The sequence below is a fragment of the Cannabis sativa genome, chromosome 1 (genome assembly GCF_029168945.1).
Source record: "Cannabis sativa cultivar Pink pepper isolate KNU-18-1 chromosome 1, ASM2916894v1, whole genome shotgun sequence".
NCBI classification, from domain to species: Eukaryota; Viridiplantae; Streptophyta; class Magnoliopsida; order Rosales; family Cannabaceae; genus Cannabis; species Cannabis sativa.
In genome coordinates this window covers 20,159,694-20,176,136 of record NC_083601.1, presented here as the reverse complement: position 1 = coordinate 20,176,136, position 16,443 = coordinate 20,159,694, and the positions used below count along the sequence as shown (strand labels likewise).

The 16,443-nt window shown below is 31.2% G+C and overlaps 2 protein-coding genes and 1 long non-coding RNA gene across 3 annotated transcripts; all 3 read right to left on the bottom strand.

Annotated features, from left to right (window-relative positions):
• Positions 1 to 682: 682 nt before the first annotated feature.
• LOC133029102 (uncharacterized) lies at positions 683 to 1,224 on the bottom strand. The gene is made up of 3 exons (XR_009683313.1): positions 1,064 to 1,224; positions 870 to 980; positions 683 to 765 (listed from the first exon to the last, which is right to left on the bottom strand). It is a non-coding gene; the product is annotated as an uncharacterized LOC133029102 (long non-coding RNA).
• A 3,174-nt stretch (positions 1,225 to 4,398) lies between these two features.
• LOC133030664 (uncharacterized) lies at positions 4,399 to 6,054 on the bottom strand. The gene is made up of 2 exons (XM_061103490.1): positions 5,763 to 6,054; positions 4,399 to 4,913 (listed from the first exon to the last, which is right to left on the bottom strand). Exons 1-2 carry the CDS (start codon positions 6,052 to 6,054, stop codon positions 4,399 to 4,401), a joined length of 807 nt encoding a protein of 268 aa, XP_060959473.1.
• Positions 5,781 to 7,367, bottom strand: LOC133031719 (uncharacterized). The gene has a single exon (XM_061105305.1). The coding sequence runs from the start codon at positions 7,053 to 7,055 to the stop codon at positions 6,498 to 6,500; it is 558 nt and encodes a 185-aa protein (XP_060961288.1). The 5' UTR covers positions 7,056 to 7,367; the 3' UTR covers positions 5,781 to 6,497.
• Positions 7,368 to 16,443: the final 9,076 nt, after the last annotated feature.

Here is a 16,443-nt window from a genome sequence, read left to right as displayed (position 1 = left end):
TCAAACTCCACTAACCATTAATAATTAATTTCGGTTGAGAAGTTACCTCGGTTGTTAAAATTAAGTGTTTAGGCCAAGGAAGGAACATACGGTACACGTCCCTAACATATCCGAACTCTTCAAGTGGGACGGGATTTCAGCGTCCTCTTGCAGGATTTCTGAAACCATGATCCGAGCATGTGAATCATCGTAATCCTGGCAGTGAACTTTGACCACACCCACATGCTCGTACAAATACCCTCGGGCCACAATATTGTCGATGTTGTCAGAGCAGAGATGTACTTGCTGAGTAAGGGCCGCTTGGTCATCAAAATTGTATAGGATACCTTGGTCGTTGAGGGAAATGAACTCCTCAGCATAAATTTGTGGTTGTACCTCATCCTGAGGAGCGTATGGTTGTGGAACATACGCCTCACCACCACCTCTCCTTCTTCCTCTTGTTCGGCGGCGTTCCTCTGCTGCTTAAGGGATTGGACTTCGGCTTTTAATTGTTCAATCTCCTTCGCTTGCCGAGCCACAACATCGTACACTTCCCTTTTCTTCTGTAGAACAGTTGAGATGCCACAGTCGGGAACCTACAAATCATAAAATGCAAATTAGCAACGATTTCATTTGTGTAACTAAATAAATAACATTTGAAGTAATAGCATACCCGGCGGCCACGACACGTCCGGGATGCTGCGGTGTCCCGAGCGCCTGCGTGAGGATATCGTTTTGGCCCTGGACCTGAATTTGTCCCTGACTAAGCTTCTCCTCTAATTGAGCCTAATGCACGCATATATTCAAGCAATTAGTATATGAATTATATACACTAACTCTAATTGAATTATATATTCAAGCAATTAGTATATGAATTAATATATACTTACTATCTTCTCGGCAATTTCCTTGTCGTAATCAGTGACAAGTTTTCTACTCTTGGTGCGAGATTTAATCCAAACACGGTGGCGGGGAGGATCTGCAACTTCGAGGTCCTTTTTCTACATAACGTTATAACAATGAAATGAGTACCAATTAAATTGTATAGCACATTATAGCACATTAAATTTTTAGTATTACTTACCACAGCTTCCCGTACGTTCACCATCCCACTCCGACCACTTCGATGTCTGGATTGAATTTTTGAGGAACGTTCACGTTGCACCTTACTCAATTCCTACAATGCCAAAAAAATACATTAGATACATGTACTTGTATTTAAGAGTTTATCTTAGTGTTAATATAATTAGCGTACCGTAAATTCAGAGTTAGTCTACTTTCAACAAATTTGCACCAATCAGCAGCGTCGATCTCCGGGTGCTTTTCAGGGACTTGTGCCAGTCGTCCCAGATCATTCTCTTTCAACGCGGGCATTATGATGTCTTTTGTCATCCTATTCTTGAAGTCTTTCATTAACTTCCCAGCTAGGATGAGACAATCATGTTTGAAGGTGTCCGGCACAATGAACCCCGTCTATTTTGAAGGAAAACAAACACGGTTAGAGTCAACATTTGGAGTAATAGAAAAACAAATCAAAATTCTAACAAATAATAGCTTACCTGAATGTCTTTCCAAACTTGATTTTTCGCAGTACGGTTGACTTCTTTCCAATTTTTATAAGCCAACCCTATTGTCTGCCGACATCCGACTCCCTAGTGGATACGAGCTTCGCGTAGCTTTTTCCACAGTATTGACCTTTATCATTAACTTCGAGGGCCACTCTTTTGCCCTGATCCATTAGTTTGGATATTTCATTCATTTGCGTCGGCCCTCGTGTAGGTATTGTGGTTGGACACTCATTTTCTGCTCCCGAATCAGATCCTGATTCCGAGTTCGCCATGTCTACACCATTAACAAACAAACTTCAAAGTTAGCTATATATATAACAAGTAGTGTATATGAAATATTAAAAGCATAAACAATATGTTAATGATTTAGGAGCATTCACAACCACAATATAAAGTAAGCTATATGTCAATGATTTAAGCATAAGAAATGTGTTTTTTGCTTTAATTTACTTTTATTATTTTTATCTGTTATTGCATTTGTATTCTTCTTCCATAATTAAGTAACTTTTTTTTTTTTATTACTATTATTATGTGTAATGATGAATGACTTTTAGCTTAAGGATTGTGATTTTAGTAAAGTGTTAAACATGTTGTGGACCATGTAGCTAATCATTACAATGCTCATCAATTATACCCAAAAAGAAGATGATTGAAATGATATTGGGATTTATTTTTATTTTTTTTTATTAGTTATGGCAAAGATGAATTTTTGGGCATGTTTGATTCCAATTTTGAAAGAAATTTTAAAATTAAGGTCACCATTTTCACTAGATTAGTAAGCTAACATAACAAATGGTTAGATTATTTTTTAGTGACCTAACATCTTATTACTATGTTATAGCTAATTAGTTCTTTGGGTGATGTAAATATTAATATTTTTTTAGTAAGATTTATCCTAATTCTACCGAAATTTCGGCAGCACAACTACCGTAATTGGACGTTCCCAAAAATTTTAAAAGTGCCTAAAATAACAAACAAAACAGATAACCAATACAAAATTTATCCACCCACCCGACCGCAAATACATGTATTCGCGTAACCTACTTCACTACGGATGAATATTTAAGATATTCAAACTCAACTAACATGCATTGATAATTAATTATATAATAAGAAAAAGTTAGTTAAAGTATATACCTATCAATGCAAGCTCAAATACACTACACACAAAATTATACCGAACCTACAATATAAACAAATATAACGAAATTGCAAAAATAATTATTTCATTACTTATAACTAGTTATTAAAAATAGTAACAAGTTACTTAGTTACTAAATTATACATACATATATATATAATCAATTATATCTCACACTATTATCTCAAAAAAAAATTATTTCCCACACTAATTTAATTTTAAAATTTTTATTTCTAAACTATACACACACTAATATACACACATTATATACACACATATTCAATAAAATATAAAATTACATATATATACTATATGTTGAGCTTTAAATTTTTACCTAATAACCGCAATCCGACGAGCAATTCCGTAAAAAATCCGGCACTATACACATACAACACAACAATATTACCATTAAAATTAAAAAACCCAAAAAATAATTTACAAAAACTAAAAATAAAACAATGTACATTATAAAAATGAATAGAAACTATATTTATACCTTAAAAGAGGTTGAGATTCAATGTTTTCTCAACAAAAAATGGTGGCCGGAGTTATACCCACTATTTTTGTATAGGTTCGGATGACAGAGAAATAGGGAAAAAAATTAAAACTTTTTGGGTGTATAGGATTAAGTATCGAAAATAGAAGATTTTGCAACAAAAATGGGCTCAAATGGTTGAGAAATGGGGGAGAAATGGGTGGTGGAGGCGGTGGTCGGCGAGGGTTTTTCTTCTCTGCTGGGTGCTGGTTCTTTGGTGCTTTGGCTGGGTTTGGTCGAGTGAGGAAGAAAGCTGAAGCAGGGGTTAGTTTTATAACCCTATGCCGTCGGTTCCTATAAAGGAACCGACGGCATAGGGTACACGTGTCAGCAAACACGTGTACCCTATGCCGTCGGTTCCTATAGAGGAACCGACGGCATAGGGCTAAACATAAAAAAAAAAAAAAAATTATTTCCCAACCGCCTCTAAATGGTATAATGCAATTTTATACCTACGGTTTTTATCAAAAAACCGCCTCTAAATGTCAATTTCGAAAAAAACGGGTATTTTCACACCCTTTAGCTTCCCTTTTTATAAGTGGGAGTGAAAAAACAGCCTCTAAAGGCCAAGATTGTAGTAGTGATCTCTACCTTTTAGCAGTATTTGGCTGGAAAGTGTTTCTGTATTTTAAACATAAAGAATAATACTGATAAGGAGCTCTATCATTTGACATAGTATCTTGTTTGTTGTTAGTACACTTTAGTATAAACTCCCACATATCCTAATTAATTTAACATAAAAAATATAAAATCTTAAATTATTTTACACATATCTTAATTATAAATAAATATATAAATTAAGACCGATAGTAAAATATTATTAGACTAAATAACTAGGAGTGTTGTGCACTATAGGTGTTGCATATATAGTAATGCTTTTATATTATCATTTTTTGGTAATTTATAACTACAATAAAAAATGTAAAATTTTCGTCCTCCAATAATGATTTATTAAAAAACCCTCTTATATTTTGAAAGAGTATAAGTATTTTTTTCCTCATGATATTGATTTCTACATGTGCATTACACAAATATTATAGTCTGAGCACAAGGCCGTTTTAAACATTTTAGAGGCCCTGTTCTAATCTAAAATTTTAGGCCCCTAATAAAAAAAAACTATTTTATTATAATAAATGTTATTTATTTCATTACAACTTTAAGTAAGCATCAACCTTCTATTTAAAAAAGGTCATTCTTCGTACACTTTTTGAAGCGAATTTATCAACCATCTTTTCATATTTTACAGTTTCTAAAACATCATTTTCAATCGCGATCAATGCTAATCCATTAAGTCTTTCTTGTAACATGGTAGACCGCAGGTAAGACTTCAACAACTTCAATTTTGAAAAACTTCTTTCTGCAGAAGCAACTGTCACAGGATTAGTCAATAAAATTCTGTACGCAATAATTGTATTAAGAAAACAATCTACGCCTTTCAAAAATTTTAATATATCAATAGCTCTCATTTTTTCCCTAGGCAAGATTTCTCTTAATAACTTTAACTCCACATATAATTCATTTCCATCAATATCATATTTTTCATTATGTTTCAATGCCTTTTCAAAATGACTACAACAAGACTTCAAACATGTATTGTCTAATGATTGGAGCTTATCAGAAGCAAACAAGAAACCAAAAATGTTTTCATATTCTTCATATTGTTCAAATCGCTTAGTAAGAGAAACAATGGCTTGATGAACAAGGTAAAAAAAAAATAATTAATTCTAAAAGATTCTTCTCCTGATAACTCAATAGATGGGGTATTTAAATTCTCATCAAATTGTCTTTTTCTTCTAATTGTGCGTCTTTGAGGAAAAATTGGATCAATATTCATATCAATAGAAATTTTCTTAGCACTATTCAAGGCATCATAAAAACCTGTTTCTCTATATTTTTCAAAAAAATAAATTAACCCTTTTATTTTTTCCATAGCAACATCAATAAGCATATCTTTTGATTGTAAAAGCTTGCTAACTAAATTAATAGCAGATAATATTTCAAACCAAATAATAATTGCTATTGAAAACTCAAAATCTCCAAGCTCATTTGTTGCTAAGGATTTTGCTTCACTTCTTATTTTAGAATCAAGTTCATCTTTTTCTGACACTTCAAGTAAAGCTTCTCTAAAGTCTGATATTTGAAATCTTATAGCTTTAACACTATCTACACGACTTTCCCAACGAGTGGATGACAATGATTTTGGAGTCAATCCTTTCACATTATCTTTCAAAATTTGTCATCTCTTAGTAGAATTGGCAAAAATCGTATATATGCGCTGGATAACTCCAAAAAAATCTCTAGCTTTACTACATGATTCACCCATGTCACATAATGTCAAATTAAGACTATGACATCCACTAGGAGTATAAAAGGCTCTTGGATTTATGTCTAAAAATTTTTTTTGTACACCTTGATGTTTTCCTTTCATATTTGACCCATGATCATAACATTGTCCTCGCACATCAAATATGTCAAGATTAAGTTTTTTGAACTTATTTTGTAAAACATCAAAAAGTCCTTGACCAGTTGTATCATTCACATTTAAAAATCCTAAAAAAAGATTCTTCAATGTTAACCGAATGTGAAGAAACATCCACATATCTCAATATTAAGGACATCTGCTCTTGATGACTAACATCAGGAGTACAATCAAGTATCACAGAAAAATACTTTGCTTGTTTAACTTTTTTAATGATTTCAGTTTTGATTGCAGAAGTAAGCAAAAGTATTAACTCATTTTGGATGTTATGTCCAAGATAATGATTGTGAATATCATCATTTGTGATGTGTTTAACATGTTCTTGGACAACAGGGTCAAACTCTGTCAACATTTCAATTAAGCCCAAAAAATTTCCATTACTATTTTGATACAATTTCTCATTAGAAACACGAAAGGTCAAGTTATGTTTAGCAAGAAATTTCACTATTAAAATAATTCTTAGTAAAACTTTTTTCCAATGATATTTTTCTTTTTCAATTAGCCTTTGAGTAGTTTTATCAATCGTTTGATTCTTTTTAAGCCTTAGACGCAATTCATACCAAGTGGTCATATTTTTAACATGTTCCATGCTAATCTCATGCTCTTTTAGTCTTTCACCAATATGCGCCCAATTACTAAAGCCTTCATTTGTTAACATGCCTTTACCATTCCCACTTTTTAAAAACTTTGCAACAAAAACAAAATACTCTATCTAACTCTTTTGAATAAACAAGTCAATCTCGATCACACTTCTCTCCATTTGATAAAACTATAGTATAATTAGCAATGAATCGTCTAAAAAATTTTGGTTTTAGAACCACTCATAACAGAATAATCTCTTTTTGGACCCTTCAACACTAATAAATCAATCATTTTTGAATCAAGAGCATCCCAATTTCTTGGATCAAATATATCAAGCAAATGTTCAAATGGGTTTGATTGTTCTGCATTGTTATCATCATTATCCTCTAAAATATCTTCGTTTTTAAGTGAATTATTCAAATGATCATCATCACTATTTGCAGTATTATGACTTTGATTTTCCATATTATCATTTTTAAATGACACATCACTATTATTTTCCACATTAACATTTTCAATAGGCACATCACCTCTATTTTCCACATCAACACTTTCATTTTGATTCTCAATACTAACATTTTCATTAAGAACCATATTTTCAGGAATTTTAACATCAACAATGTCATAATTATGATTTTCTAAAGAAACTAATGGTTCTTTTATAATAAATTTATCAAGAGCTCCTTTTTGAGATTGAGTTAACTCCTCAATTTTTTTCTTTTTCTTACGTTTTTCATACCCAGACTCATGTTTTCTAATATTGGGAGGCATAGTAAAAAAAAAACTAATATAATATTTCAAAGAACAATCAAGAGAGTTAATAATTAAATTAGAAGTGAATAAAAGAACAAAAGAACCTGGTATTTGTTGCTATCACAAATTCAATATCGCCAATTGCCCAATACCACAATCACCAAGTGAAAAAAAAATAACAAACCAACCACCAAGTGAAAGCTCCAATCTAAAAAACAAATGTATATATATATATTATAGAGATTAGAGAAAGAGAATATCCATAAACAATATATATTTATACATTATGTAACATTTATATTATATAATATATATAATATATACCTGACTTTTTTTTATGAGAATTGATGGCAGCCCAAAACTAAAATTGATTTAAAAATATGAAAAAGGGAGAGAATGGCATTGATTTTTTTTAAAAAAAAAAAAGAATGAGAGAAAGAGAAAGAGTGAGATAAAAATGGGAATGTCAATTGTGTATTTATATAATAATTGTACATAATATTAATATTAACGTTATGCTATGAAAAACTACCAAAAATAACCTTTTCTATTCTCAATATTAATTAACATCTTTTTATATTTTCAAAATAATAATAATAATAATAATAATAATAATAATAATAATAATAGTCCCATATTATTTTGGGGCCCTGTGCAACTGCCCAGGTTGCACAGGTTATTAGCCGGTCGTGTCTGAGCACTAACATTTTTATTAAAAACATAGACCATATGTAATTATTGATTAGTGCCCAAAAAAAAAATAAGCGAAAAATATATAAAAATAACTAACAAAGTCTTAATAGATTTTCTTTTACGAGGAAAAGATAATTAAGGATTTTTTTTTTTAATTTTATGGTATACAAGAATTTGAGATATTAGGGGCGACACATTTTGGGGCGACAAAAAGTCGCCCCTAATAGAATAGGTATTAGGGGCGACAGAAAAGTGTCGCCTCTAAAAAAATTTGATTTTTATTTTTTTTAATTGGTACAGTATTAGGGGCAACAAATGTCGCCCCTAAAAATATTAGACGCGACAAGTCACTATTAGGGGCGACAAAAGTCACCCCTAATAAATTGAAAATTATTCATTGCCCAAGAGCGGGAATTTTCCCGCTTATACTATTAAGGGCAACAAAAGTCGCCCCTAATACCCTGCCACCTGACACAGTCAAAGTGTCAGATCTCATTCTTCCCCGACCCATTCTCTTCCCTTTCCCATATTTTTATCTGAAAAACCCATGACCATGAACAAGAAGAGGAAGAGGAGGGAGCAGTCCTTACCCCAAGACCATGAACAAGAAGAAGAGGAAGAGGAGAGAGCAGCCATTAACGACCCCGAAAACAAGGTTTGTTTTTATTTTTTTTTTCTCCATTTCATTTTCTCTAAAAATACAAAGAAAAAAAACCATCTCCCAAATCGGCATCCACATCACCCGTCCGCACCACCCAACTTCGGTGTTCACCCAACGTCGGCCTCCACTCAATCTCAGTCAGGTACTCTCTCTCTCTCTCATTCTCTTTCACTTTTTTTTTATGATATTTGTAATATTGCAATTGACTAATTATATTATTGTGTTGAGATTAATATAATTTATAAATAATTTTTTTTATTACATTTTAAAGATTCATATATTAATTATTGGTTTTTTATTTTACAAAATAATTTAGTTAATATGTATTCGTATATCACTTAAAAGATAAAATTAATTTATAATTTATAATTTTTTTAAAAAGAAAGTATTTTTAATCTTTTTTATGTTAGAGTTTGATATCTATTTACTGTGGTATTTTTAATTTGTATATATTTTGTGTATGTTATTTTTTACAATGTTATATGTTTATATCTATGAGTAGGTATATATGTTTATTTATATGTATATGTGTATTTTTTTTAGAGGGGTAATTATGTGTGAGTATGTAAATGTATCTATATTTATGTGTGTGAGTATGTATAGGAATATATGTTTATTTGTGTGTTTATGTATAGAGTGTATGTATATATGTGTTAATGTGATTGTATATTATTATAATTGTTTTTTATAAATTAAATATCAATATTTGTAATATTGTAAAAAAATTATTTTTTTTAATATAAAAACCTTTAGGGGCGACCATTAGGGACGACATGTCGCCCCTAAAAGTCAAAAAATTGATTTCTGACACGTTTTTTAGGGGCGACTTTAGGGGTATTAGGGGCGACAATGTCGCCCCTAACTAGAGGCGACTTTTTGTCGCCCCTAATAGTACTTTTAGGAGCGAATTTTTAGAGACGACTTTATAGGGGCGACTTTGAATAATTTTAAAAGTCGCCCCTAATACTTATATTTGTTGTTGTGGTATGCTCACCAATTACGTACATACTTAAATTCTCTCTAAATCTAACTCTAAAAAAATTATAAAAATCATTAATTATATGATTGTTTTTTTATTATAATATACGCTATATATAACATATACGTACTACGGTAAATAAATTAAATTATTTAATTTAGGAAGAAATTTAATAGTATATTCTCTATCTGTTAAATGTATAGTTAAAGCTTGGTATTATTTAAATATAGCAAAAAAAAAAATAATATATATAAACAAAAAAATAAAATTACCAAACATAATGTGAGTATGATAATAGTATACTATAAGTGATGTGGTCATAGGTATCATCTAACAATTTCACATTTTTTCATATGTATAGAGGAGGTAACTAATTCCTTTCATATCAAAGAATAAAAATAAAATAACTTGTTAATTGAAAGTTTCTTGATTGAAGAAATAATTTGGTTTATTAATTAGACTATTATTTACCTTAAAAAATACTAACAACAAAAATATTAAAAACCAAAATTAAAAAACCAATATGTTATAAAAAAATTTGAAAAAATATTTGAAAGGCTCACGTGCGGGAAGCACACGTAGACCCCAATTAATATATATATACATATAGAATGATACTTCAATAGAGGTATTAAAAATGACTTTATATAGAGTAATTTTTTTAATAAGTGTTATTATTTCATTTTATGTCCATATTTAATTCTATTTCCTTATTTATTTATTTATAATTATTTTTCAAAAATACTCGTATCCACAAAAAAAATATTTTTTTGGTGGATATGATTTGAGATGAGAGATATGTACAAAAAAATCTTTGCATTGTTCTTTGATGATTTCGTCATTAGAGAATTTTTAAGTCTCAACCTCTATTAGTGACCAAGAAATAGAGTAATTTTTATTGAAAAGAAAAATGAATATCAAGTGTTTATTACATTGCAAAGAGAGGAGAGGAATAGATGTATATATAGGCATGGAGAAACTAACTAACTAAACTAATTTAACTAACCTAACTGACTTAACTAACACGGTTTTAATAGCCCCCTTCAAGATTGAGTGTATAAATTTTTGACACTCATCTTGGATACAATATAGTGAAATTGATTAGGGAATAAAGGTTAAGTAAATTAAGATGTCGGCTAAGTTGGACTTAGATGGGACATGGTTAGTCTTGATGGTGCCATTATTGATCTTCTCCCTTATGAGATGGCAATCTATTTCAACATGTTTGGTATGCTCGTGATAGATTGGATTCTTTGCAATGTGAAGAGCAGCATTGTTGTCACAAAACAGGGTAGATGGCAGTCGCATATTGATGTTGAATTATGAGATGATTGAGTGGAGCCAAGTAGTTCACAGGAGGCATTGGCCATAGCTCGATACGCTGCTTCTACAGAAGAGCGAGATACAGTTTGCTATTTCTTAGATTTCTAGGAAATGAGAGATTTTCCAAGGAAAATGCAGTAGCCTGAAATTGATCCTCGTGTGTCCAAGCATGATCCCCAATTCGCGTCTGTAAAGGCTTGAAAATGGAGTGGTGTAGGAGCTTTTGCATAGAAGAACAGGCCTTGTCCAGGGATGCCATTGAGGTATTGAAGGACACGGTAGGCAGTTGTGAGATGTGAAGCACAAGGTGTTTGGAGGTATTGACTTAATTTGTTGACAGCAAAGGAGATATCAGGACGAGTTATGGTGAGGTAGAGTGGCTTCCCAAAAAGGCTTCGATATTTAGTAGGATTGTCGAGCAGGGGTCCTGTTTCATTGTTTAGTTTTATGTTAGGCTCCGTAGGTGTTGTGACTGTTGGGTTTTGTGCCCTAAATAAAACCCATTACAATCTGATTAGTTATCAATTTAGAATTTTGAAGTGAATTATGATTACATGTATGTTACATGTTTATGGTTTAATATATATACTTGATATATGCACAAAATCAGTTAAATCTAGAACATATAGTTATTCACAATTACAGTATTGTCAATACAATGGAATGTGATTGTGATTATATGATTCAAAATATTTTGTCCCTGTTCATCAGTGTTTTGGATTTACACTGATGTGATAATCAGCGATGAAGTATACTTACACTTGGAGTAAGTGTTATGTTCTTTCCAGAATATTGGCAAAGTATACTAGTTTGGAATGTATGGAGTATACATTGGACTGGACCGATATTGAACTTGGTCAAAGATATTGTAAACTTACCGTTGTATCTTTCCAAGTCAATGTCAGAAGTTGATCTTAGATTAAGAGAATCTAAATCCTGATATGCTTAGGCTCAATCTCAGGAGTGTCATTCATGTTCTTTGATTTATTAGTTAAGCCTACTTTTGGGTCAGGGTAATACATATATTTTGGGAACATGATAGCATAACTGAGTGGGAGTGCTGAACATAAATATGGAAATCTATAGCTTCTACTGGTGTATAGAAGTAAAGTGATGATTCCTTTTGAGCTTAGTTAAATAGAAGTAAATGGATGAGCTCTTGTTTCAGTGACTATATATTAGATCACTAAAACATCATTTACAGGTAACTAAGTGTTCAAAGGGGCAAAATACATTGAGGGGTGTAAACGGTAAATTGGTCCCATCTCGATGTAAATCATCTATATAGAGGATCTCTAAATCACATTAAGATTATAACAATTGTTAAATGAGATAGCATATTGATATCGTGAAACATATGATATGCTCTATATAAGTCTGAGAGTGCAATTCCAAGTTCTAAGAGTGGATTCAACAAGGAATTAATAAGTTAGGGATTTACTTGGTAAATCGGTTCAACTTATTGGAAGCTCAGCATATAGATCCATGGTCCCCATTCTAGTTGAGACTATACTGTTTGTAAGACTCTATAATTGATTTATGATTAATCAATTATAATTCTAAAAGTTAGACTATGTCTAATTTGTGAATTCTCACAGTTTAAGGATGAAAGTGTAAATAAAAGGGTTTCTAGGTTTAATTATTAATTAAGAGACTTTGCATGTCTAATTAATAATTATTTTAAATGACAATATTATTTAATAATCTATTTTAGTTATAAAATAATTAGTTTTGGCATTTAAAAGATTGGAATTGGAAAAATGGCATTTTTGGAGAAATAGAAATAAAATTGAGGAAACTGCAAAATTCCAGTGAGGCCCATACACACCATGGCCGGCCACCCTTTGCATGTTTCCCAATTATTATTTTCAATTCAAATTGCCATATAATTGCTAATCAAAGCCTAGCCTAAATAGGAAAGTGGTGGATCACACTAAATAAGGCAATTATTCAATTACATAGTAAAATAGGAAACTGTTTATTTGGAAAGTTGTGCTCTTCCCTTTTCCTATTTATAGCCGCCCCCTCTCTCTACTCTTGATATGCTTTTGCAAGGTCTTTGCATGCATTGTGTCACACGAATTCAAGAGAGAAAACAAGAGAGAATTTCGAAAATCCTAGTGAGAGAGAAGTGCCCACACACATCACTCAGTGCCTCAATCATAGTTTGGAAGACTGTGAAGGATCACATCCAACTGAAGAATTTTTGGGCTCAGATCTTGATTATACTCTGCTACAGACAGGAATCAAGGGTTAGAGATCTGAGTGGAAGGAGACACTTAATTCCGCTGCAATCACTGTAAGTTATTCTAAACTTTTATGTGTTTAGTTCATCGTTTTAGAAGTTCAATTTTAGGTTGTTAAATCAACATACTTGTGAGTAGATCTAAGTTCCTGGTAAAATATATTTCCAACAACTGGCACTAGAGCCATGGTAATTGATTTGCTTGCAAGAAATTTGGACTTAAAACGATTTGTTTGTGATTTGGATGGTTTCATGGTGTGTCATATTGATGTTTGTGAATTCTGGGAAAAATAGTTGATTATCTGTATCTGGAATTATTTTTATTGGATAGTTTAGAAAATTCTAAGCAATTTACTTTTTTACAGAACTCGATTTCGATTTAATTTGAATTACTTATGAATTTTTGAAAATCGGGAAAAATCGGGTGGTGATCACCCTACCCACGCGCGCGGAAGGGCTGCTGGCAGCCTCCCGCACCGAGGGAACTCGGCAAATCACCTCCTTTGCGCGCGCGGATGGTATGCAACGCATACCATCCGTACAGTGTGCTATTTTTCTTCGTTTTCTTCGATTTTTCATGCTATTTCATGGAATTGACTTCCGATTTTTTGTGTAGTTTTGTAATTTGATTTTTGTTTTTCAATTTTCAAATCTAATTATCAGAAATAAATTAATTTTAGATATTAGTGTAATTTGAATTTGAAAATAGGATAAAATCAAGTATTGCTTACCTCTTTTCTTATTTCTTTTAAATTTTGATTATTTTATCTTATTTTTGAATAAAAGGTCAGATTTTTTTTTTTGTTTAAAAAAAATATATATTTTTTTTGGTAAATTGACCTTATTTAGAATAAGATTACTATAATCATGGTATTTTATAAGAGGAAATAAGATATTTTTGTTAACTTTTTAAATTTTGTTATTTTACCTAAATTAGATTGTAAAATCAGAAAAGGGTATGTATTTACCATTTTCTATTTTATTGAATATTTAATTTATTAAATAACATGAAATTTAAAAGGAAAGTTAGCAAATTTTTTTTGAAATGATATTTAGGTTACTCAAAACCTAATTTTTATTAAAATTGTAGGTTTAATTTTAAATATTATTTTATTTATTCATTAAGAACCGATTTTTTTTTATTTTTCGAAATAAAGATTAATATTTTAAAATTAAACAAATCCTACATCCAACTATCCAAGTCTAACCTTGTTGCAGGAGTATGTGTTTTAGATTGTTTGTAAGTTTTCTAAAACCTATTATTGCTTGATCGAAATTGTCAGGGTTAACTTGTTGACAGATCCAATGATCTGATTTTAACCCATGGTTCAATTGATGATAGGTCAAGTAAATAATTTGTAACAGGTATATTTTTACATTCTTCTTTCATTTGTGTATGACCTAGTAACATGATAGGATCCATCCAAATCTGTGTGCCTGTGTGAGCCTATATGTTTAATTTCTCTTATAGACACATATAGGTTGTTGTTGTTAAATAAAATGTCATAACCTGATAGATTTTATTTAGGCTCATTTAGTTAATCGGCCTATTCAATTAATAACAGTTGTTCATTTTAAGATTAAATTCCTCTCTTTTGAGCCTTGTGTGAGAGTTGGGAGCCTTAGAAGTGGGTACGACATACTGGACCCAGCCCCCCCTCACATGAGCAATCCCAATTGTGAAGGCCCATTTGCCTGATTTGGATAACTGTGCTAGGTTAATTATACTAGTTTGACCTAATAAAATTGAATAGCAACATAATTAATTTCTTCGAAATTAATTTAAGAAAAACATAGTTTAATGAATTTCATTTCTAGATAAAGTACTATTTGTATTTTTCTTGTGTTTAATTAAATAAAGAATTTTAACTAATTAGATTCTTTCTGAAACTTACTTTTATTATTTCATTAAATATTACTATTTAAGTTATGAATTAGTTATTACTAATTTTTCCTTTTTAACTTAAATTTGAATATATTTTGAATTTAATATTAAGTTGAGGAATTCTAGGAATTAGTTATTGAAGATTCTTAAAAGATATTTTTTTTAAGTTTGTTTTAAACTTAAAAGGGAATATCTTTAAATTAGGTAGTTACCACCTGATTTTGATATTTAATTAAATTTTGTTGGGAAAATTTTAAGTTTGTAAATTATAGATTTTTTCTATAATAACTTAAATCAGATATTTTCCAAATCTTGAAAAGATACTTTGTAAAGACCGCATATGATTAATACCTTGAATTATCAAATGATTAAGGTTTATGTATTAGATTAATTAATAATTATGAAAGGTATATCTTGAAAATATATTTAATATTATTTATGCTATTTAATGTAAATTACCCAATTTCTGTATTTGTGTTCGGAAGCTGTGGAAAGCGACGTTGGGCCTTTAGAGAGTTATATTTTGTATTTTTAGAATATTAGTGGGGTGTTATAAGTTAAATTTTAGAGGCGCTAAAATTCTCGGGATTTGTTAATTGACCAAGTTACCCTTAGGAGTTTATAGTTAAATTATTTAACTTGAAGGGCAAGGAGGTCTTTTGGAAAATATTTATTTTGTCTTGTTGTGGGAATATGGCTAGCTGAAATTAACTTAATTACTAAGAAAAGGGGGTTTTATTCTTTTTACACAAACATTAAAGAAATTCATCCTCATTTTCATCAATCTCCTTCTCTCTCTCATTTTCGAAACATCAAGGACCTAGTCTAGGCTTGATTTTGCTTGCTGATTTTTGGAGTTCCTAGCTGAATTGGTGAAGCTTTGATCTAAGGTATTGATCCCTAGTTTCTTCCCTTTGATTTTAGTAAGCATAAAGTTAGGTTTTGAAGCTTAAATTAGGAATTTTGGTTCTGTGGTTATAGTTGTTGTTTGAATTTAAGTTCTGAAGATTAATTGAGCTTAATTGAGTTGCTATATGTTGTTTTTGTTATTTGTAGTAAGGTTTTCGCAAGGTTTGAGTTTGAGAACTCAAACCTTGACCTTTAATGGTGTTTTTGAAATTGATGTGAATTGTTGAGTTCTGCTGGTTAGGTTTGGTTTATTATGGTATAAGCAGGTATTCTGGAAAGTTATGAGAAGTTTGGGCTTGATTTGAATTAAAGGGGTCGAATTTTTGTCCCCAGCTCAGAACCGGTCGACCGGTTCTGAGAAGCCTTTTGCAACCGGTCGACCGGTTGGTACCCAGGAACTGGGGTTCCGGTTGCGAATTGGCCTGCCGGTTGGGACTTTTTTCTCGAACCCTAGTTTTTCCCGTTTTCAAGTAATTTAGGGTGTTGGCATCCTTTTTATCGATAGGGTTAAGCTTAGTCTGTATTTTAAATCCCCGTAAAGTGTTTAGCGTGTCTCTCATCGGATTTTGAATGTTATGGTTTAGGGCCCTGTAAAGCGTCTAGCTGCATTTCCACTCAGGCTGACCGGCACACTTGAGCACGGAACGAGGTAAGATAGCGTAAGAATATATATAAGAATATATGTTTGTTTATTTGTTGCACTACTAACAC